The sequence below is a fragment of the Streptopelia decaocto genome, assembly GCF_964273445.1.
Source record: "Streptopelia decaocto genome assembly, chromosome: Z".
Lineage (NCBI taxonomy): Eukaryota > Metazoa > Chordata > Aves > Columbiformes > Columbidae > Streptopelia > Streptopelia decaocto.
The window spans coordinates 36,186,087-36,208,866 of NC_138657.1; the positions used below are offsets into that span (position 1 = coordinate 36,186,087).

The 22,780-nt window shown below is 35.3% G+C and overlaps 1 protein-coding gene across 1 annotated transcript in view; it reads right to left on the reverse strand.

Annotated features, from left to right (window-relative positions):
* ADAMTS19 (ADAM metallopeptidase with thrombospondin type 1 motif 19) overlaps positions 1-22,780 on the reverse strand; it is a gene marked incomplete at its 5' end in the record, with an annotated part of 153,731 nt that overhangs the window by 58,064 nt on the left and 72,887 nt on the right. Inside the window, 2 exons of the mRNA XM_082074829.1 lie at positions 747-887; positions 11,580-11,685. Coding sequence (XP_081930955.1) covers positions 747-887; positions 11,580-11,685 — 247 coding nt within the window. The remainder of the gene's footprint in view (positions 1-746; positions 888-11,579; positions 11,686-22,780) is intronic.

Sequence of the window (22,780 nt, forward strand, 5' to 3'; positions counted from 1 at the left end):
CTGAGCTGGTAGCCAGAAATTTAAATTTTCTCAAAAACTGCAGAAAAATTATTTAAAAATACTTTCACCTGTTAAAGCACCAAGTGATGGTTTTGATTTCTGTCTAGATTCAGTAGAAATCTGTTAGGCTGACAAATCTAACTTATACTAACCTTTCCAGTGTCATAAAGCAGACCTTTTGAGGACTGCTTAACAGTTGCAAGTAAGTTCTCGACAGAAATATTTATAAACTTAATAAAGGAACAAAGCTTTAGGGTACAGATCCTATTTAAGAGATACAGGTGAAAAAAAATTAATTCCGTTTCTGTTAAGTATTAGTCTATTAAGTCATCATAGTAAATTTCTATTTAAAAATTCACGTAAGATAATTATACTGCATGGTTAGATATTGAATGGCACAATACAGATCAGAGAATCTACATAATGATCATAGGTCATTCACTGTCCAACATTCTTCAATACATAGCATTTATTATATTTTAAACACATTTACATATATTAAAAATGTACTTATAAATTTATATACTTTACAGCAAAACATGAAAATATGAAAGCACAAATAATTGCTGAAAACACTTATATTTTAATCAATCTGTCAAACTTTAAATAGTTCACAATAATTTTAATTATTCTGATGGATTATGTAAGCAAAAATCTCCCATAGAAGCAGTATTGTTATTTCAGGATATTTATTGCAACTATTTGTAAATGACATACAGTAAGAATTCTTTTTCTGCATGACATACCTGAGAAATCTCTCTAGATCTTCCCTGCTGCACCGAGACCATGAAACATCCCCAAGATTCTGTCCTTTAATCCACTCTCCAGACATGATATGGAGACCATCTGCACAGGATGGGTGGTCATTGTCGTGGTTTATCCCCATGCTGAATTTTGAAGTTATTAAAAGTAAACCAAAGCACAACAAAAGAACAAGTTGATTTCAAAATGTTTATAAGTTAAAACTCTTGCAAGGGACTATGAAAAATTCAAGTATATTACATGTAGGAAATCTCTTCTGATTTTTTTTTTCCATGATATCTTTTGCAGAAGTACATGGCACCATGTGTGAAAGACAATGCTATATGGAAAGGTGAGAGTGAAGCCTCATACATTTTATGAGAAATATTACATTCTAATCAGCTGTTCAATGTATACTTTGGACAGCTCTTTAAATGTTCACTACTGTACAACTGCTGCAAGTTTAACAAACTGTACTTCCCTCGCTAATGGGCAAAAAAAATACTGTGAATCTACTTTCTGAGATCAGTGAATTGTTCTATGTCTTGGCAGTAATTCTACCTTAATTCCATATGGAAATGATTTGTTGAAATTTTATAGAACACTAAAATGCTTTCTAGTTAAATACATAGTTATTGTATCTAAAGAAAAATCACCTAAATATGTTTTCAGCATCTACTGTTAGAAATAACACTGAGGAAGCAATTAAATGGATTTTGGTCCACATGCATCCCAGTGAGTCCTCACATACTGCATTGCAGTTAAGAATTCTACTAAAAATCTGATTGAAGCTGTTACTTTAACTGAAGACTCACTGTCATCTCATTCACATCAGTAAGCAGAGAGGAAGAAGATAGACTTAAATAAAAAATAAAGTTTTCAGCATTAGCTAAGCGGACACATGCTTGTCTGGCATTAAGAGAAATAAATGAAATACTCTCAGCTGTTTTTGAAGATTTGTAAAGGAGCATGGGACTACTCTGCAGAGCACTGGATTCAAAGCAGTGCTGGAATTTTGCAGCCCTAGTCTGCCCTGCAGAAAAGCAAATATTTATAGTGAATAACGCTTTATACCTAGTATTGATTCCTTCAGGCAAATAGCAGTCAAAGCACTTAGAGACTGGAAAGACACAAAAAGTTTGCTGCATCTGTAGAAAAACTACAGTACATCATGCTTCACCGTATTTCACCATACTGCAGTGCCAAAGGGGAAAAAAGGCCTGTTACCCACCACTGAGAACATCAGCTCACTTCTTTTCTCTGTGCCAAAACACCTTCACGACTAGATCAAATCTTACATTGTTTTGCAAGCTGCAGTACCTTGTGTTTACTAATTAAATGAATTTAAATGCTGTACATGGCTTTATCTTGCCTGTCATAGTGCTCAGTCTCTTCTAGTGATAAGTACACCCCACAATCTGAAGCATTGGAAGAATTGGATAATTTTGTTAGTTGTAAACAGTGTAACTGAGGTGAACAAATCTGTGTGACTCTCAGCTTCTCTCTTTTCCTGAACTGCCTGAATGGGAATAAACAACTACAGAAAAGTGCCTTCATACATTCCTTACATTCTTCTTGCAAGCTTCACATGCAGAATTTGAGATGTCCTTGTCTCCAGAGTTACATCCGTAAGAAAAAGACACAGAAAATCTAATTGCACTTTGCTTTGCTGACTGCACAAAAAGTCAATTTCAGCTACAGCTCTTCAAGTTATATTCTTCCTCATCACAAACATACTCATTTATCCGTATTATACACATACTAGGTTTTGAAACAAAACGTTTACAACATACAAGTACACAAAATTTTGTTGATATAACTTACCATAGAATTGATGGCTCTCACTTATGCAGTGGGAATTAACACAGTTATGTTGTTTAAAACATTTTTTAAAATTAAAAATAGTTTTTTAAAAAATCTGATTGCTATTATTTCCCATCCACTCTGAAGAGTAATTCTTGAAGTCAGGCTATGTCCCAAACTAGTTTGTAAAACCACCCACAACAAGGTATGCTGACCTGAACCAAGGTTTCACTGTTTCAAAAAACAATTCCACTAGCCACTGCTACATCCAAACATCAGTGTGATCCTTTTTTCTAAACTACTACCGCAGAAACACTCCGTACATGAAATCTGAGGACAACATTGTCTTGTAAGGTAAGAAGTGGTAAAAACTGTTGTGCTTATAAGAACTGTGTATATCAGCAACATTAAGCACTAATAAAAAAATCTACTTCCAACCCTTTTCAATACTTCAGCTGCTACATATTTGTAGCACTTTTCCTGTTCTGCTTTGACATTCAAAAGTAGTTCAAAGTATCTGTACTAGTCCAGTAAGATTCATTCTTCCACACACTTCCACCTTCAAATTAAGCACATGTAACAAAATACCCAGCAAGTAGTGAAGACCAGTGTCAAAGCTTTTGACTACCAGAATGAATAGCTACTTCAAAAGGGAAGTACAGGTCATTATGTTAACATCGACTAATTAAATCGCAAGACAATATGTGAGGATTATGCTGAAGTAGCAACAGAACCTGCTCTCAAACATTCTCAGAAACCTTTTCCTCAACACATACTGTTGATCTCTTTTATAGCACGGTAATGAGTGCATACTTTTATCTGACTCAATATCAGTTACAAGATCACATAAAAGTTGATATGTAGTAGTATTGACTTCAGATTTCTTTCACCACATCACATCATGTGCATGGTGAAAGAAGCTGAAGAGTCATTGCCACCTTCTTATCCAACAAGAGAGTAAGTAATTCAAGCATGCTTATCAACTTCTCCATTAACATTCAAGGATATAAAAATACTCAATGTGCACACTGGTGGTCATGGTATTTTCTAGCCTTCCTTGTTGTACTGTCTACACGAAAGAGACAACTACATCCTTTCACTAAAACAAAGGCACTGCAGAAGCTGTGTGTGCGTAAGGTGCTGTTCCGTGCTATTCCTATAGAATTGATTATGCCAGCATTGGGCACATTGCTCTCTCTTCCCACAAGCTCCTCTCTCCCACTCTGTCCATAAGCTTCTCTCTCCCACAGCTGTGATCGTTCAACCTCATGCAAGAGTAAAGCAACACCATGTGTATGTGGGAGGAAGACAAGGGAGTTTGGAGTAAGAGGATAACTTTATAACAGTCTGAAAAAACACCATTAACAAAGAAGACAGTGCTATACTTTAACAAGTAGTAGATCATATCTGTATGGAAATAAATCACATTCTATCTTAAAAAGAAGCATTATCTTTTTCACTGATATATAAAAGTGCTACACTGATTCTGGTTAAAGACTATATATGTCAGACATAACATTAAAGTAGGAAGCATTTGACAGAATGCATTCCCTAACTGAAATATTAGCAATATTTCAACTCACACTATGCAACTAAACTATATTTTAATAATCTCAGTTTAAAGGTATTTTGACAAAGAGCCTTGGTCAAATAAACTCCACTAACATTATACATGGTTGTCAAGTCAACTGAAAAAATATTTTTATCTCATAAAACCTCTAAAACTTGTTTAAAAACACTGCCAGAGTTTTCTGTGATATCATGCAGAAAGTTGGAACAGTCTCTGCTTTATTTTGAAGATGATCACTGTTGATGTTTAACGTGCAGTTGGAATAGTACGAAGAAAAATCCTTAATTTCTCTGTACTTAAAAGTGAGAATTAACAACTCAGGCCACTAAAAGTAAGAGACAAGTTTTAGTTCTATTTTTCAATTAAAAAGTAATTTTTATACAATTCACTAATGCTGCAATTATATGCACACAGTTGGATCCAAGATAGACAACAGCATCTTTCCTACCATTAGGGGATTAGGTCATTTTCTTGCAGGCACAAAATGCATTCCAGTCTCAACCCACATACTGAAAAACTACAAACCACACTTTGATTTGATTTGATTATTGTTGTGTATTAAGAAATAAAAGCTCTTTTAAGTCTCAATAAAGGGTACTCAGTCATTATGATATATTTAAATAAATTAAATAAGGCTATGTACACACGTTCTGGAAAGAATTAGGTTTCTTCTCGCTACAAGAGTCCAAAATTCTCCTGCGTGTGCTACATTCATGGCATCATGAATTTGCTCAGTGACTGCACACTCTTCTAGGTGGAAACCTTTTTATTATTTATTCATTATTTTCATTGTGCTTTGTAAATAGCAGGTGATGACCTGGTTACCATCACCACATTCCACTTAAATGCATGCTAGTGCAGCTGAACAAGAATGATGCTATTAAACTAGAAACAGACAATGCAGGCATAAAGACTGAGTAGCATCAAATACTTAATATAAGAGCAATTAATTGGGAGAGTTCAGATAGATGTGGAGAAATACTTTAGGTCTATCTGTAAATAAATAAGTAAATAAGATTAAAGAGAACTACTACTGTTCAGAGTTTTACAGTCACTAACAATGAGACAGGTTAGGAAATAAGAGATGGATTAGGAAAACCACAAGAGCCAGTACCCAACGAACCAAGGGTATGTTGTTGAATAGTCAGTATAATAAATATATTCCCAAATCCTAAAAGAGAACAGTTCAGCCCAAGACATATAAGCAGCAGAGGAACAATATATGTAAACTCAAGACCCAGGATCATAGTACTAAAACTCATGACATGATAAAAATTATCGAAAAAACTTTCCCTTGTGAAAGAGAGAGTAAACCTATGAATGCTGCTGCCAGTTTATACCTGTGATGTGTGATGGGATCAGGGTACCATCTGTTTTCTTTAACAATTCATATTTTTATAAATTATATAAATGTTTAAGTTAGACATTAGGAAAAGGTTCTTCCCCCAGAGGGTGGTGGAGCACTGGAACAGGCTCCCCAGGGAGGTGTCATGGCCCCAAGCCTGACAGTGTTCAAGAAGAGACTGGACAACACCCTCAGACACATGGTGTGAACTGTGAGTTTGTTCTGTGCAGGGACAGGAGTTGGACTCCATGATCCTTGTGCATCACTTCCAAGTCAGAACATTCTTGTGTTTCTGTGATTCTATTATAACGTTTTTAAGTCATAGCATTTGTAAATTTACTTAAGTTATTTTCCTATAAATCACAAACATATAATGGATTGTGTTACTTTTAAAAATAAAAATAAGAATTAATTACTTACAAGGTGTTATCCTGCCATTATTGTTTCCATTGTTTTTGTTGTTGTTGTCACCATCAGTACATACAATATTGTGTTAGAATGATCAAAATTTCTTCAACAACAAGGTTTAGAAGCTTATATGGCATTTAATAGTACAATGATTGTCCCAACAACTTGTCTAATCTGAAATTTTGTATATCACAGTAACATAAGGATGCATTTGATAAGTGAAAATAATGCCACTTATTTGACTGTCAAAGACAAGGAAACAGAATCTGCAGTACTTTGACAGTAGCTGTATCACAACTTTTCAACAAAAAATTTTATCACATTTCTATTTTTATGGATAAAATTATATAAACAAGCAGACTAGTAGTAGGTTTCTATAAGCTATTTTATAGAATTTATGCAAAAAATACGTATTACTAGATACTTTTTTTTTAATCCCAGATAGTGAATTAGTAATTCTTGTATTATTTTCGTAAGTATTTTAAAACATAAGACTGCTTCACAGATCATTGCACAAATGGGATAAGACACATAGTTCTACCAGTAAATGAATTATTTAGTCTGAAGTGAATTGAAAGGCAAGTAACCCAGCTACAGAAAAATAACAATGCTAAAAGATCATTTCTTTTGGAAAAAAATTGTCTTCAAAGAAAGAATCTACTGAACAAGGAATCTCAATCTTGTTAATAATTCAATGATAAAAAGAAAAAAAATCAAAATATGTTTAGGCAATTAATATTTATCTTTTGTGAATCATTGCTTGTTCTTCAGGATGTTTGCAACAAAATGCAGCATGTACATCCATATACAGATATGAACATATGCAGCATGCTACTGTCCAGAAGACTTGGTAACTTTTGCTAAACAGCTGCTTTCTTCCGTAGCAACCTGACACTTCTACCACCATGTATCAAGAAGCTTCATCTAGGCACAGCAGAGTGTTATGGTCCTTTGACTTACATACATAAATAACTTTAAGCTTTGATGTGACACGTGTTTAGCATTATAACATGAGGATACATGAGGTCCCTTGCTGAAGTTTTTTACAGAGAGTATATAATATAGGAAAAGTGTTCACCTCTGGCAAGCATGATACCCATGCTACACCCTGCAAAACACAGTATTTCAAGATAAACAATTATGTCTACTGTTTATGAATTTAATCTTATGCCAAGTAAAAACATTGACATGTAACATTTCTTCAAAGAAAATTTGTAATCAGGAAAAAGATGGAGCTATCAGGTATTCATTGAATAGACAAAAAAAAAGTCTTGTTATTAACAAAAATAAAAAATTATTTTTCTCCTTGTAAAACACAACTTCAACGGTAAAATTCTACTTTAACCTTAAAAATGTCAAGATAGCTCTTTTTTTAGTTACTTTGATAAGATTCTCTACTCCACATGAGTTACTCGTTCACAAAGATTGGTATACAGTCTCTTTCATATCCCTTGTTGTTTTTATTGTGTTCTGTCATCATATTTTGGACTGTGATAACAAAAACACATGGAATAACTGATGCTCCATCAGCATTACCTTATCTACCATTTAAAACTCTCTTCAATTTCCACTGGATTTCTTACAGTTGTTTAGTATCATCAGAAAAAAATATATGTTATTTGCTTGTGAATTATTAAGTAGGTGATTGAAAAATTGCATAGACTTCCTGTTTAGGACTACAAAATACCTCCTAGAATATCTCACATTTAAAAAAAAATGAAAGTACATTTCACATCTCACAAAAAACTTACCAGAAAAAAAAAATGCTGACGTGTATGAAACTGATTCAAAGAAATTCCAGCAGTATTTCTTTCAACTATTTAAAACAGTATTTAAAGTACACTTAGAGCACAGAAATGTTACTTAATGTATTCTGAGATACTTCAGTTTACAGTTGTTCTTTATTTCTCTGTACTTAAGAAGGAGTCATATCCTACAGGCAGCAATCATGTAAATAAAATGAAGACATATGTGTTACTTGAGAACTGAAATAATAGTATTCTCTCTCTTCTTCTCTCAGTTCTCCAAATGGAGACAATGTCCTTTAATTTATTGTTGTTAGTTTTATTCTGTAAAACTAAATTCTACATTATACAATTACCTTGTTGCTTTAAATTCAGTTTAATAAAAAGGATTTGTTTATTAAAACCAAATCCGCCAATGTGTTATGGTTTTTAATGTCTGATTACACAGACTAGCTCCCAATATCTCAAGACAGAGCTTACAAAATTGATAGTTAACTTGCAGTGTTATTTCTCCATGTCATTAAAAGATCATCTGCTTTCAAATATACATGGCTAGAACAAAGACACTTCATATTGGAAAGTAAGGTTTAGTTTGCCATTGTATTTCATTGAGAGTATTTGTTTTAATTGGAACAACTAAAAAAAACCCTACACAATACTTAATAAACATCCACGTATCAGAAGTATTTGATATAATTAACCATAATTCTTCAACTGTGTTCCTATGCAAACAAACTAAGATTTCAGAAAAGGGCTATAGCCCATCCCCCGCAAAGTCTCCTAAATCCATAATTATTCAATTCATGACAGTGATCTTAGAGGTCTGCCAAATTGTTCTGATTATGCAAGTGATCATGAGATTTTACTAGAGACAAATGAATTTCAAATATACAGATAACAGCATGGAGGCTGGTGCATAAAAAACAAGCTCCCCGAAAGCAAAATATTATCTTTTTAAAAGCTACTTTTATGCTCATCAAAACAACGGCAATTCTGAATGTATTTGTTCGTTTATGTTCTCAGGTTGATCAATAAAAATGAACAGTCTATACTGCATCCATTTTGAGCCTATTTGGATTATAATTTATGGGTAAGTATATTACCTGTTGTACAGAAGACAAAATTCAGGGTTGTTTCTTTGTACTTTGGGAGGCAAAGTATTAGAAAAAGTCTTTGCTTCTCCTGTACACCTGAACAGGACTCTCTACACAACAACAAGAACAACTAGAATGGTTAAAGATATTAGGCAAAAAAGAATGTAATAGATAAGTAACTTCAAGATTCAGAAAGAGTTTGTGAAAATTTTCTAGAAAGCATGATGAGGAAAAGATTTATGACTGATCTAGATGGTGATCATTTAATCTCTGTTTCTGAGACAGTTAAGAGTGAGCAAGACAAATCTCTGTGAGAAATATTCCAGTTACATTTGAATCTCTTGAAGTCCTTTTAGGTGGGACCCTCATTCAAATGTTTTTCTTCCAATATTTTTATATTGTCTCTCCACAAAGTGTCAGCTACTTCTAGAGTGGTCTTTGAAATCAGATAGAGACAGTCATGAAGAGTAAACAAATGTCTCTGGAATATAACCTTACTCTCTTTGGTGCAAGAATGTTTCAGACTGCAACGGTTAAGGATTCTGGGTCCACAATGAAGCAGGGATCAGGCTTTATTCCTATATATGTTTTGCACTAGAAACTGCCCCTTGTTTTTTAGTATTTGTGGCAGCTGCTCATCTCTAGCTACCTATTCTTTCACTTTTGTGGTAAGATTTAACTTCTTGAAGAAACGTGTGGTTCAAATAATGTCCTGTCCTTTACTAGGAAACCAGATTTGGTTTGTAATTTATTTGCATTGTTTGCAAATGTCTATTATAGTACCTGCAGAAAAATGTGAGAATGTCTCAAAGGACATCCAAATGCCCTTACTACTGCGAGAATACGATGGCTTGGATATCACCATGATTTGTTTTTCCGAATTTATTTGAATTAATTTGGAGGGATTTGAAAGTTCTGAAATTTCATAGTGTAGCTTTTAACATTTTTTCCCAGGATTCATATATGAACAAGTCTGGTTTTATGTCCCTGCAGGAAGATTATGCTAAATACCTCCTCAGTCTCAGAGCAATGCAAAGCCATGAAAATATTTCAAGCTGAGGATGAAGTGCAACAAGCATTATAGATCCTGGCCTATGCAGCAGTCTTGGAAGAACTACTAGTCAGCACCAATGAGCTTCCCTGTCTAACTTGTTCTGGATACTGTTTGGCATCCACCAGCCCTTAGAATGTCAAAGATAGGTCTGATTTGTCTGTTGCAAGACAAAACCTTCTTCACATGATCAGTGTCAGACATTCCCAAATTTGCTAGTGCAGAACCAACACATCTCCCAGAACTGCAAAAATGTTATACCTACCTCCCGTTTTCCTAATCTAGGAATTGGTAAATCACCATTTCTCAGCATGCTTAAGGTGTCACATTCCTTGTTGATCAAGATGCCTCTTTTTTCAAATTCAGTAATTTTGCTGCCAAGCTTCTTATTCTCTAAACACATTTTTATCGTGCAAGGCATAAAGCAGGACTGATATTTCTCTAAATTGTCCAGTATTTTCATAACTGCCTTAAGCAATTTTCTAATTTACTCCATGAGTGAACTTCTCTGCAGATCTTATTTAGTTGTTTCTTTCCCCTTATCGTTGGTTTACTATAGTAAGAACAAGTGTATGAAAAAGGAGTCTTCCTCTATCCATCCTCCTTCTAATGTTAGCAAACAATACAGTGAAAAAAGAAAAACGACAGCATGTGGCTACAAAATACAAACAATTTTTTCTTTTGGAAGTCTTTCCTTTATGATAACTACCACTCAAACAATCTGGCTTATATTAACCTGGAGCTGCTTCCTACAGTTATGAAAACTCAAAAAAGATAAAATAGAAAATATTAATTTCATGCAGCATCTCATATTCACGTCACTATTTTCCTTGAAGTCATGTAATTGATCTGAATTTGCTTATTTTGCACCCAGGAAAAATCTTCAACAGAAATATTTTAAGTTCCAATTCTTTCTTGTAATCAACTGCATGTTTCAACATCAGATGCTATGGCCTCCATTCGCAGACAGCTTTGACCAAACTTAAACCAAATCACTTTTAATTCAAAGTGTTTGTTCTAAGATATCTAACCTCAGCAAAACATATCTCTCTCTTGTCACCCTGAAGCTGCTGTTCTAAAAGTATATACACAGATACCTGGAGCAGACCAGGCATTGCAGGTAAAATGACAGGTCAATACACAGGTCTCTTTATTTTTTTTTTAAAGGACTCTCCTATTTATTTTTCTTTAACAAATACTGGAGCTAAGAATCCAACACAACTTTCACTAACAAATATGATTACTGCAACATAAGAATATGTCACTTTTGCTTCAAAGTATCCTTCATGAAATGAGTGAAAACATCCAATCCAAATGTGAAGGGTAGTTACTTCCACCTTCACTTTGTCATGCTTTTCTGTTAGGGAGAGGAAAAAGTATTCATGTTGGGATGACCAATGACCCTTATACACTTTAATGGTATCTATTCTGAGAAAGCCAAATTAAGTAAGGGCTCTTCCAACTGATGATCTCATTAAAATGTTTGCTGGCAACAACAGTCAGAGCTGGAACTGATACACAATATCACAGTCCCAAAAGAAAAAAACATCTTGGGGCACCTGCTTCTCCTCCTTCCAGCTAACCTAAATTCTTGTATTGTCCAAGTTGTAAATATTTTCTTAATTTACATACTGTATATCAATATACATCACTACTGTTATTAGTAAAATTATTTTCCATATTTTTAATCAAATTTTAAAACCTTCCTAAACAAAACAGGAAAATTTGAAGTACACAATCAAATTAATCAAATCATATTAATATTAGATGTCAAGAAATACTAGAGTATACTTACTTGTCACCCTTACTAGTGTATACTTACTTGTGACCCATTTCATGGGCAATGGTAAAGGCAAGATTCAGACCATTGTCCTCTGCAATTATACATTTTCGTTTTTCACTGCACATTCCACTCAGATATGCTATTCCTAGGAAACACAACCACCACATTTAATTATTTTTATTATACCGACTACATGTATTATGGCATTCTTGACCCCAAACAGATATGAAACCTTATTGCAGTCAGAACCATCCAAATATATAAATAGACGTCTGACAGAAGTTCACTTATAAGCCAGAACAACTGAGTTTAGCAGAAAATGGGATAAAAGATTGCAAAGAAATCACAAGCAGTGGTAATATTACCTGACAGTGATGTTACCTGATTACATAGACTGCAATGTGCAAAAAATATATTATTTAAAAGCATTGGTATGCACCTTAATAAGATGTCATAAAACATATATATGAATATTGATACTATTGTAAATGAAAATAGACGTCTACAACAATAGGACAAAAATCTGAACAGGTATTTCCTCTGATGGACTCAGAAGAACAGAATGCAAAGCACAGAGCTGTGCCCCTACATTATCACTGTTCAATATTGATAATTAGCATTCTATATTAACAAGATAAAAGTCATTCTTCTTACAATCCAAGTATGCATCAATCTGTGAGCACATCATCTCATCCACAACATGAAATTCATGTTCTAACTCCCTCACTAATCTGGCAGTGCTGCTCTCAACAGAGTTGGCTGAATGTTTTTGGACATAGAATTCATGTGACAAAAAATGTTGTTCAGGACTCCACAAAAGTATCACAAATTAGATCTGAGTAAGGCAAAATATTTTAACTTTCACTATTTTTTTCCAGAGACAGGAGAAAAAAATGGAGCAGGGGTACAAGTAATTTGGGAAACAAAAAAAAGGCAAAACATGTTCAAAGCAAAAAATGGAAATCCTTCAAATGACACCTGATGCTAAATGTTAAATATAATTTATTCTAACTTTATGAAAATAAGAGAAGTAAGAAGCATGCTGAAATGCAAAGTTTTATTTGAAATGTTATGCTCCAGTGGCTGAAATAAGAAAAAAAATAATTCTAAAACAATTTTGTGACTTTAGTTCCACAATTATATGCATCATCTTTCAAGTTTTGATGGGCAAACTGAAAAATACAGAGCTGCTTTTAACACTGTAGCCCTAAATAGTAGAGCTGATAACAACAGCAGAAGCAGCAGGCATCAGAGTTCTGACTTCACCTAACACAAATGAATTTACAAAGTGTGAAAACTAAATGGAAAAATTACTCTTGCCACAGACAAAATCCAGTGCTGCATTTTGAAGTGTTGTGGGCATTCCTATTACCATAATGCAAAATATTCAGAAATATCTTCCTTACTATGCTGGTTTTGGATCAGATAGAGTTAATTTTCTTCATAGTAGCTAGTATGGAGGCTATGTTTTGGATTTATGCTGTAAGAAATAACACTGGGATGTTTTAGTTATTGCCGAGCAGCGCTTACACGGAGTCAAGACCTTTTCTGCTTCTCACCCCACCCCACCAGTAGCCAGGCACAAGAAGCTGGGAGGGGACACAGCTGGGACAGCAGACCCCAACTGACCAGAGGGGTATTCCAGACCATATGATGTCATGCTCAGCAATAAACCTAGGGGAAAGGTTGGCAGGGAGGCTGCTGCTTCAGGACTGGCTGGGTTGGCGGGTGGTGAGCAATTGCTTTCATTTGCATCACTTGTCTTTCTTGGCTTTTATTTCTCTCTGTTTGTTATTTTTTATTTTCATTACATTATTATTATTATTAATTATTATTATCAATTAGTAAACAGTTCTCATCTCAACTTATGAGTTTTCTCACTTTTACCGTTCTGATTCTCTCCTCTAATTCCACTGAGCTGAGAGAATGAGCGACTGTCATGTGCTTAATTTCCAGCTGGGGTTAAACCATGACACTTACTGATGATGGCTATCCTCAGTTGGATAAAACTTATTTACTGGGATCTACTGGAAGAGAATTCCCAAATCTCCATCTGCCTGTTGATGCTGAATAGTAACTGAAAACTGTCCAATGCTCTATAGTTTTTATAGGGAAAAGAAGTCCTCTAACCATCTTTTGGCCTCTAAAATAGCAGGTTCAAGCACATCAGCAATATCTTTCCACACAACAACATGAGTCCTATCAGTTGCTGTCTACTGTCCTGCCTGCCCAGCAATTTATTCCCAAAGAACTATGCACATCACAAGCTTCATACCTTGTCTGCAGAAGAAGCAGTCAGCAGTAGCAGGCATTTTTAACAATACTCAATATATACCACCAATAATGTTTTTCTACATGGCATTCCTTGAAGGGAACCATTTATGTTTCCCCTTTTCAAGTGTGACAGATGAAACAGAAGACCTGCATTTCATTTAGATTAAATTAGACTTCTGATTCTAGAAATGTCCAAAAGCATCAAATGGCATTAATGTTTTACGACTTTCCCCCTTTTAAATGAAGTCAACCTCATCTGTGAAAGCCACATCCAAGAACAGTTACTGGAGGTAAATCAGCCAACTACTAGCCGTGAACTAGTTTCATGTCTTGTCCTTGGTTATTAATTTCACATGTAGAGAAAATTTCACATGTAGAGAAAAATAAACTGGCTTCAGTAAGCTGTTGAAATTGCTTAGTTGTCTCTGCATTAGATAAGAGAAGGAATTTCTTCTTTCAATACATCTATGTTCACTGCAGCTTCCTGGGGCTTATTAACACAGCTGGAACTGCTCCAAGGTTAAATCCACAAGAAAGAAAATAAAAGGTTGGACAATTTTTCCCTTGTTATGATTAAGGTATTCCTAGTGAACTCCACTGTCTCAACACACACCTTCAAATTAAAACCCTTAGTATCTGAAAAGTGTTGGCTAGAAAACAGTAACATCATCTCACTGACAAACTTAAGGAAGGATCCTGTTCTTTATCTATAAGGAAAGCTGTGTTTTGAAACAAACAAACAAACAAAAACCACTGAATGAATACATGCCAAATATAAAATATTCAAATTACCCAACTCTGTAGATCACTATTTCTCAAGTTAATTCACAAGAAAGTACATGCAATATCAATCAAGGGAGTAAAGCTTTACCTTGTGCCCTAGGAGAATTGCATAAGGGACTACATTTTCTTATCAAAAATGTAAATATCCAAATGAAATACGTGCTGCTTCAGAAAAGTAGAATTTTTGCTTAAATCATAGCAGTATTTTTGTTACTACTACTACCATTACTGCTACCCACAGAGATGGGTATTTCCTTCCACATAAAATTATAAATTTTCTTTAACATTTTCTGGTTTCTTGATGAACATCTTCATCACATTATCACACTATTGGTTCTTTCGAAGAGGGCAGACATTAACAACTTCTCTGTTGAAAAGCCATGGTTCAGTCCACAAGGATATTACCCCCACCCCCCAAATTATAACGCACTAATTACAACAACAACAACAAAAAAGAGAACAAAGTTCCTGTAACATAACATGTTTGAAGAACAGGAGAGGTGCTTGAGGACTGGAAGAAAGCCAATGTCACTCCAGAGAACAACCCAGGAAACTACAGGCCAGTCAGCCTCACCTCCATCCATAGAAAGGTGATGGAACAGCTCATTCTGGATGTCACCTGCAAGCATTGGGAGGAAAAGAAAGTCATCAAGACTAGTCAGAAGGGATTCACCAAGGGTAAATCATGCTTGACCAGCCTGATAGCCTTCTATGATGGTATGACTGCCTGGGTAGATGAGGGAAGAGCAGTGGACATTGTCTACCTTGACTTCATCAAGGCTTTTGATGTGGTTCTCCCACAATATCATCATAGGCAAACTCAGGAAGTGTGGGCTGGATGAGTGCACAGTGAGATGGATTGAGAACTGGCTGGATGGCAGAGCTCAGAGGGTTGTGATCAACAGTCCAGAGTCCAGTTAGCCTGTAGTTAGTGGTATTCCCCAGGGGTCAATACTTGGTCCAGTCTTGTTTAACCTGTTCATCAATGACCTGGATGAAGAGACTGAGCACACCCTCACCGAGTTTGCTGATGATACCGAACTGGGAAGAAGGTTTGACACACCAGAAGACTGTGCTGCCATTCAGTGAGATCTGGACAGGCTGGAGGACTGGGCAGGTAAGAAACTAAGGAACTTCAACAAGGGCAAGTGTAGAGTCACTAGACGTGGGGAGGAACAACCCCAGGCACCAGTACAGATTAGGGGCAGACCTGCTGGAAAGAAGCACTGCAGAGAAGGACTTGGGAGTTCTGGTCGACAACAGGTTGGCCATGAGTCAGCAATGTGCCCTTGTGGCCAAGAAGACCAACAGTATCCTTGGGTGCATTACAAAGAGTGTGAACACCAGGTTGAGGGAAGTTATCTTCCCCCTCTACTCTGCCCTGGTAAGGCCACATCTGGAGTACTGTGTCCACTTCTGGGCTTTCCAGTTTAAGAAGGTCAAGGAATTACTGGAGGGAGTCCAGTGGTGGGCTATGAAGATGACTAGGGGCTTAGAGTACCTTTCTTATGAGGAAACAGTGAAAGAGCTGTTTATAAATATCTCTATAAATATCTCAAGGGTGGATGTCAAGAGGATGGGACCAGACCACCTTCAGTGGTGCCCAGCAATAGGATGAGGGGCAGTGGGCACAAACTGAAGCACAGGAGGTTCCATCTGAATATGAGGAGAAACTTCTTTACTTTGAGGGTGCCATAGCACTGGAACAGGCTGCCAAGAGAGTTTGTGGAGTCTCCTTCTCTGGAGACATTCAAGACCCGCCTGGACACATTCCTGTGTGGTCTACTTCAGGTGAACCTGCTTTAGCAGGTGGGTTGGACTAGATGATCTCCAGAGGTCCGTTCCAACACCAACCATGCTATGATTCTGTGATCCTTTAATGAAAAGGGATAGTTCACCCAGATATCCCCTCTACTACTGATCAAGAGCAGAGTATACCTGAATTTTCAGTCCATCTGAAATCAAAGTTCCATTCAAAAAATACGTATGTTCTGTTTCCAACACTTAAAAACACAAGATGAAAGAACTGAAAAGAGCTGTCCATATAGCACAGTTAAGGAAAAATACCTAGTGTTTCAATTTTAAAGCATTTTTAATGGAGTATATTATATTCTCAGGAATCTAGGGATAGTATGCTTCAAGAGCACTGAAACTCTTCATGAACTTCATAAACAATGAATTTTTTTCATTAACTTAGTATACATACAACTGATATTGCTTAAACACATACTATGAATAAAAGTAATATTTATGTATGGAATTTTCTTCTGAAGTTTCTACACCAAGCTTCATAAATAATAGTATAAAAAACTGAATAAATATAGGTAAGATTGAAATGGATAGCAAACATGCAAAAAATGTCATGGTGATTTGAATCACAAGCTTTCCCAATAAAATCTTCAGCCTTCAGAAAGTGCCCAGCAGCAATACAGTCCTGATAGCATCACCTTAGTTTGAATTATTAATGGTGTAGAAACCTAGTAAGACACTGCAATGCAAACATAATGTGATGCCCAAGTACATCTGGCTTTTGATTCAAACATAGATATTTTAAATTTCAACTGGCAATCCAATGGACCTGTGAGCATTAATGATAGTACTTAACTGGACTTAGTTATTAATCTAACAAAGATTTTTTTTAGCAGCCCAGATGCTTTTCTTAAGAAGGCGGCGAAAAAAGCTTTCCACAGAGCTGACACTTAAAAGTCTAATTAGCACAAGCTGCTCTGAAGAGAGTTCCAGACACTGACGATTTCCATGAAAAAAAGAAGTCTTGTCAGTCACCAGAGAATCAGCAGCCCTTAAACATGGTGGCAATCCAAACCGCAGTTAACAAACTCAAATGCAAACAGAAAAGCCTAGACATTTTTTTTTCTTTTTAAAGTGAAAGATATTGACAGTGATAACTATACCTTTATGTGTGTGTGTATAGATATACAAATGTACATAAATACTGATGTAAGGCATCAGAAAAACAAACAAACAAACAAGGATAAAAACCAGATCAGCCTCAGCTGCACTTTATGCAAAGCAGAAGCCTAACTCAAATTTTATTAACCTGTTGTGTTAATTTATGATATATGTACTTCTTAGAAAAACTAAGAGTTTCAGAAAAATACTTTATCAATATATGATAAATACGATTTTATCTTTCAGAATAGACTATTAAGCTTACTCTTCTCCCTTTAAACAATCTGCATCTTTTACTGCTCTGTATATATTATCTTCTCTTAGAATCATAGAAGAGTTTGGGTTGGAAGGGACCTTCTCTTGTTCTAGTACAGTCTTTCTGACAAAAGTGGTTATAGTCAAAAGGTCAGTTTGATCCATTACTATAACTTCCTCATGGCATGACTTGCACAAACTATTTTTCCAGATGTTTGTTTTACATGGCATAGAAAATTGTTTATAATCTTGATCTACATTTACAAGTCTAACTTTTGGACAGAAGTAGAAAAGTAAATTTTTAGGACTTACACAATAAAGACTTTGAGTCCTTAAATTACATGGGTAAATTATAAGAGTGCCTTATGAAAGCTTCAAGGAACTCTGCTATATGCAATCAAATAAGATGTGACTTTGAAAAGGAGACACCTCATTTCTTTGGCAACAAAACCGAGTGGGGCTTTCCAAAGTAAAGCAGAAGCTTGTTACTTAAAATGCCAGAAACAGGTTTCAAGCGGAGCACTAGCCATTTCAAAACAGCTCTCATCAAACACACATATAAACAAATTCATCTTGAGGATGTACTTTTCACCGATGCATTGGACAGGCATGACAGATACACAGTTTACTTTGAATGAGTATCACATGCCTCAGGTTAAGAGTAAGTGCCCATTTCCTACCATAAAACTCTGTTTCTGTAGGTTGACAAAACCCTTGTTACTCAACAGACAAGGTGGGGGCAGGATGTCAGTGAACACTGTGGTACCCCACAGGAAATATTTTTTACAACTCAAACTTGCTTTCTGTATTTTCCAACTTATTCTACAATTACACTTCTTTACAGGTGGGCAACGTGCCAGTGTTGTTTTGCAGCCTTTCAGGCTGTATTTGTAGCCTTCTGTATCAGCCCCTTCTGGAGATCATATTTTTTCCTGGGGAAAACACTATTTGTGTGACCTAGCCATTTCCAGTCCTTATGATATCTAAACATATGGCTTATATCCCATATCTTGGGAGATAGCTGTAGTGAAACAGGAATGAGAATTTACTCTTTACAGAGAAAAGCTTTTTATTATTGTCCATCACTTTTTTACATACATATAGAGCATAAAAAAGACCACTAGGAAGAAACATCTTTTAAAACATTATGCTGGATGCTAAAAAGCACAGCTTGAATTCTGCTTGTCTTTGATAGAAAGAACCCTAACTTAGTAGCTAAGCTAAGACTGCTGCTAATGGATCATCATAATAACTAGAAGATATGTAAACCAAATAATGTATTTTCCTTTTACTTATATACCTCTGTGATCAGATAGACTACCACTCCATATCGGCACCTACAGGTGTATAAAGTGTTACAAGGTGGCATGTGTGCACATGGTATGAAGGTTGTATATTCCTTTGACTAATTGTTTCTATATTTCTGTGTATGTACACATTTTTTTCCCTCCTCTTTTGATCCTTATTTAGCCCATCTTTCATTTTTTTTTTCCACACCTGCTTTACTTAAATGAACCTGTTTATATAAAATGTTTATTTAACAATAACAAAGCCAAAACATAACAGGAAAAAAGGACCAGGGTGATGTGCTTACAAAACTGAGGGAAGAATTTAGGGAGTGACTGAACACAGTGGTTGCTAAGAAAGCTGAACTTATCTCTGCAGAAAAGTGACTGGAAGGTTTCTTTTAGATAAATGCCTGTGTCAGTTCAGTGGATTAACTGCTTGAGTAAATATTTTCCCCTGAGTTAATCAAAAGAGTGTGAATGGCTTCTTGAGTTAGCCAGGCCAGCAAGTGGTAAGTGCACATGCGGCTCAGCCCAACAGAGTACAAATCTGAACAAATGACAAAATAAATTCTGAACAGAGCAATGGGCTTGAGTTGAGTTTAACTCACACATTCCTTCCCAGCATCTAGGGATGCCCAGCATCATGGTGGTGAGCATGTAAAAATCAGCAATCCAGCTGTATATTGCAATGGCTACACTGTGTTTGCACTGTCATTTCAGTACAGTGCCATATCACTCTGCTAAATCAAAATCCCATCCAACATCAAATTTCTTCAGTCAAGTAAATTTTCTTTTAAATATTAAAAACTGGAAAATCTAATAGAGCCTGGTCAGAGACTATTGGATTCTCATACTCACTTATTTCATTGCTAACCACAGAGGATATTCTTTCAGAACATGGAAGTAAAAGTAATATTGATCTATACAGCATCCATACAGAACTAGCCTTTTCTAAAATAAGTTTTATTCCCTATTCTTTTCAGTCTGAGCCAAGTCCTGTTTAGTTGCAGCAAACTAAGCTCGTGTCATATGGTAGCTCTTCAATCTGTCAGGAAGCAAATAGGACAACTATGAACATCTGGGATATGAAGTGGCTATCTGTGTTTAATAGTGCCACACAAAAGCCTGAGTGATGGAGGAATCCTTCAAAGTGGGAAATTCCCTGTGAAGTTCTTAAAAGAGAAAAATTATTCTTCAGATGCGCTTAAAAATGAATGTTTCATTGTAAAAGCATTTTTTGAGAAATAAAACACTTGATATATCAGAAAAAAAATCTTAGATGATTAAGCAGTCTGTCTGGTATTTGTCCATTTGAAAATCTGTAAGGACTAGAAGCATAGATTTACTGTGACAAGTATTTAAAAATAATTCTTTCACAGAAAGAGAGGAATAATAATATCAGAGTAGTACAAGAAATTACAATTTGAATACTTGCTAGCATAAAGAAACACAAACTGACCTCATTTTATGAAGATATTTTCTAATAATTTGTTACAGCTTTGCTATTCTGCTTAAATTACTTCATTTTTTTTTTTTTCTTTTTTAAGTGTAAGCACTATTTTAAACATACTTTTCTACAAACAATGTACAGAAAGACTCGGTTGATTTAAAAATACTTTAAATGTCTGGAACACATTAACAAATCCCAAATTTTTATTTTAAAGTATATTAAAAAAAGCCTCAACATTTAAGGTCCAGGGCCTTTGTCCAAGGAAACAGGAAGCACCATGCAGAGAACAGCTGATGTAAAGGTAGGCTTTAGACTTCCAGGGAAGCTACATTCAGTATAGGTACATTAAAAGTTCCCCTAGTTTTCAAGATTGGTTTTGAGGTAGTCTCTGTTTTCTAAATGGAAATTTTAAATAACTTCTATAACTTTAAAAAAAATTGTGCTGACCTTAAAACTTGAGATCATATATAATTTCAAGATGATTGTTTTTTGTAATGTTAAAAAAAAAAGCAGAAAATACTTATTACACTCTGACTTTAATGCAAATATTGTATTTTTTAAACTGCCTCTTGTCTCATATTCTGCTTCTGAGAAAATCTGACTCTCCCCATAAGAAATGGGATGAATAGATGTTATCCTGCAACATAAAATGGTCCAACTAGTTGTCAGAACTACTTACACTGCTTTGAAGTATTTCACTTTAAGATGTTTTAAAATACTATAATCCCACAAGTCTGAACACTTCAGTCAAAATATGTTAGCATCACAGAGTAAAACATATACTAGAGGTAATTCTGAATTATGTCACTCCATCCAAATAGTGAAAATATTCACCCAGGTGCTTGTCTCTTTTCTTGGTATCTGGGTTTCAACTCTCACATTCATAAAATGTGCAGCTGCTGAACTGGCCCCCATTTTCTGTACATCTATGGATATTGTAATCCCTTTGAATTCACTTCTTGTCTCATTTCATCAAATATTTTTTTTTTTTTCCTGAATATGTTTCCAAACCATGTGTAATAACAACTTCCCTTACTGATTTGATCTACTCATAATATATCACTGATGCTTTTCCTGGTCTTACAAGGCTCCCAGCCTTGACACCTTATTAAGCTGATTTTCCTGTAACAGAATTTCTTTCTAGTGCCTTCTTCCTCTTGTCATGGTACCATACTCTGTGCAACAAACTGATGCAAAATCACTCATGAGACCATATCATTGCCACTCTACTCACCTTCTTTAGGTCTATTATTTATTTCCACAACAAAATATGAGGAAAACAAGACTATCATTCTTTCTTTTGTAATTTATTTTGTTATAACCATGCTACGGAAATGACATTATGTGGTAGAAACATAAAATTGTTCCTTGACAAACAGTGCTTCAGCACAGTAATACATTTCCTCATTTTCTGCAATCTGAGTGATTCCTGTAAAATATTTCTCATATTATCATGAGATAATCAAGCAAAAAGTGATATGAAAGTGATTATTTTACTGTTGTTGAGACCCTACTTAAAGATAATCTTTAGGAATTTTTTCCCTTTTTTTAAAACATGGTGGGATCTGCATTCTCTTTTGTGTGAGACAAGGGGCAGCTAAGGAGATTGAAAGAAGTATTAGTCTGCTCTTTCTTTTTTTTTTTTTAGAATAATCTGTTACTCTATGGTGAAAGTTTTGAAGTTTGTGACCTTTAAGTTTTTCATGTGAATAAATTATACTTTGTCTCACTATGACAGAGATGAAAATGACTGATCTTGGGACCTCTCATAACAGACACTAGTAGCACACCTTCTAGGAAAAGTTAATTAAATAGCTACCTGTTCTTTTACACAGTAAACACTGTCTAGGTATGGATGGCTAACTTAACTACTATCTTTCTGATAAACAAGAACAAAGACAGAGCTATTTTGAGAAGAGTCTTCTATCACACCTCTTTTCAGATAAAATATTTTGATTTAAAATTACTACTGTTATCTCCAGATATCCATCCTGTATTCCATCTTTATTAGTGTAACTAAGCATATATTGGTTCATGCTCTATTAGCACATGTGATAAAAGTAGTTATGGGACCTAAGTAAGAGTCAGCACTAACAGATCAGCCTCTATCTGCACATTATGAGTTTCTTCAAGACCGTATCTCAATGTTCTTGCAACTGTTTCCAACTCCAAAATTCTTTTAGTTTGCTGGGATTGTCCTCAAGAAGTGTGAACTCTATGAAAGCAAGCTGAAAAAGCTGAGAGTATCTTCCAGAGAATCCATTCTCCGAACTACCATT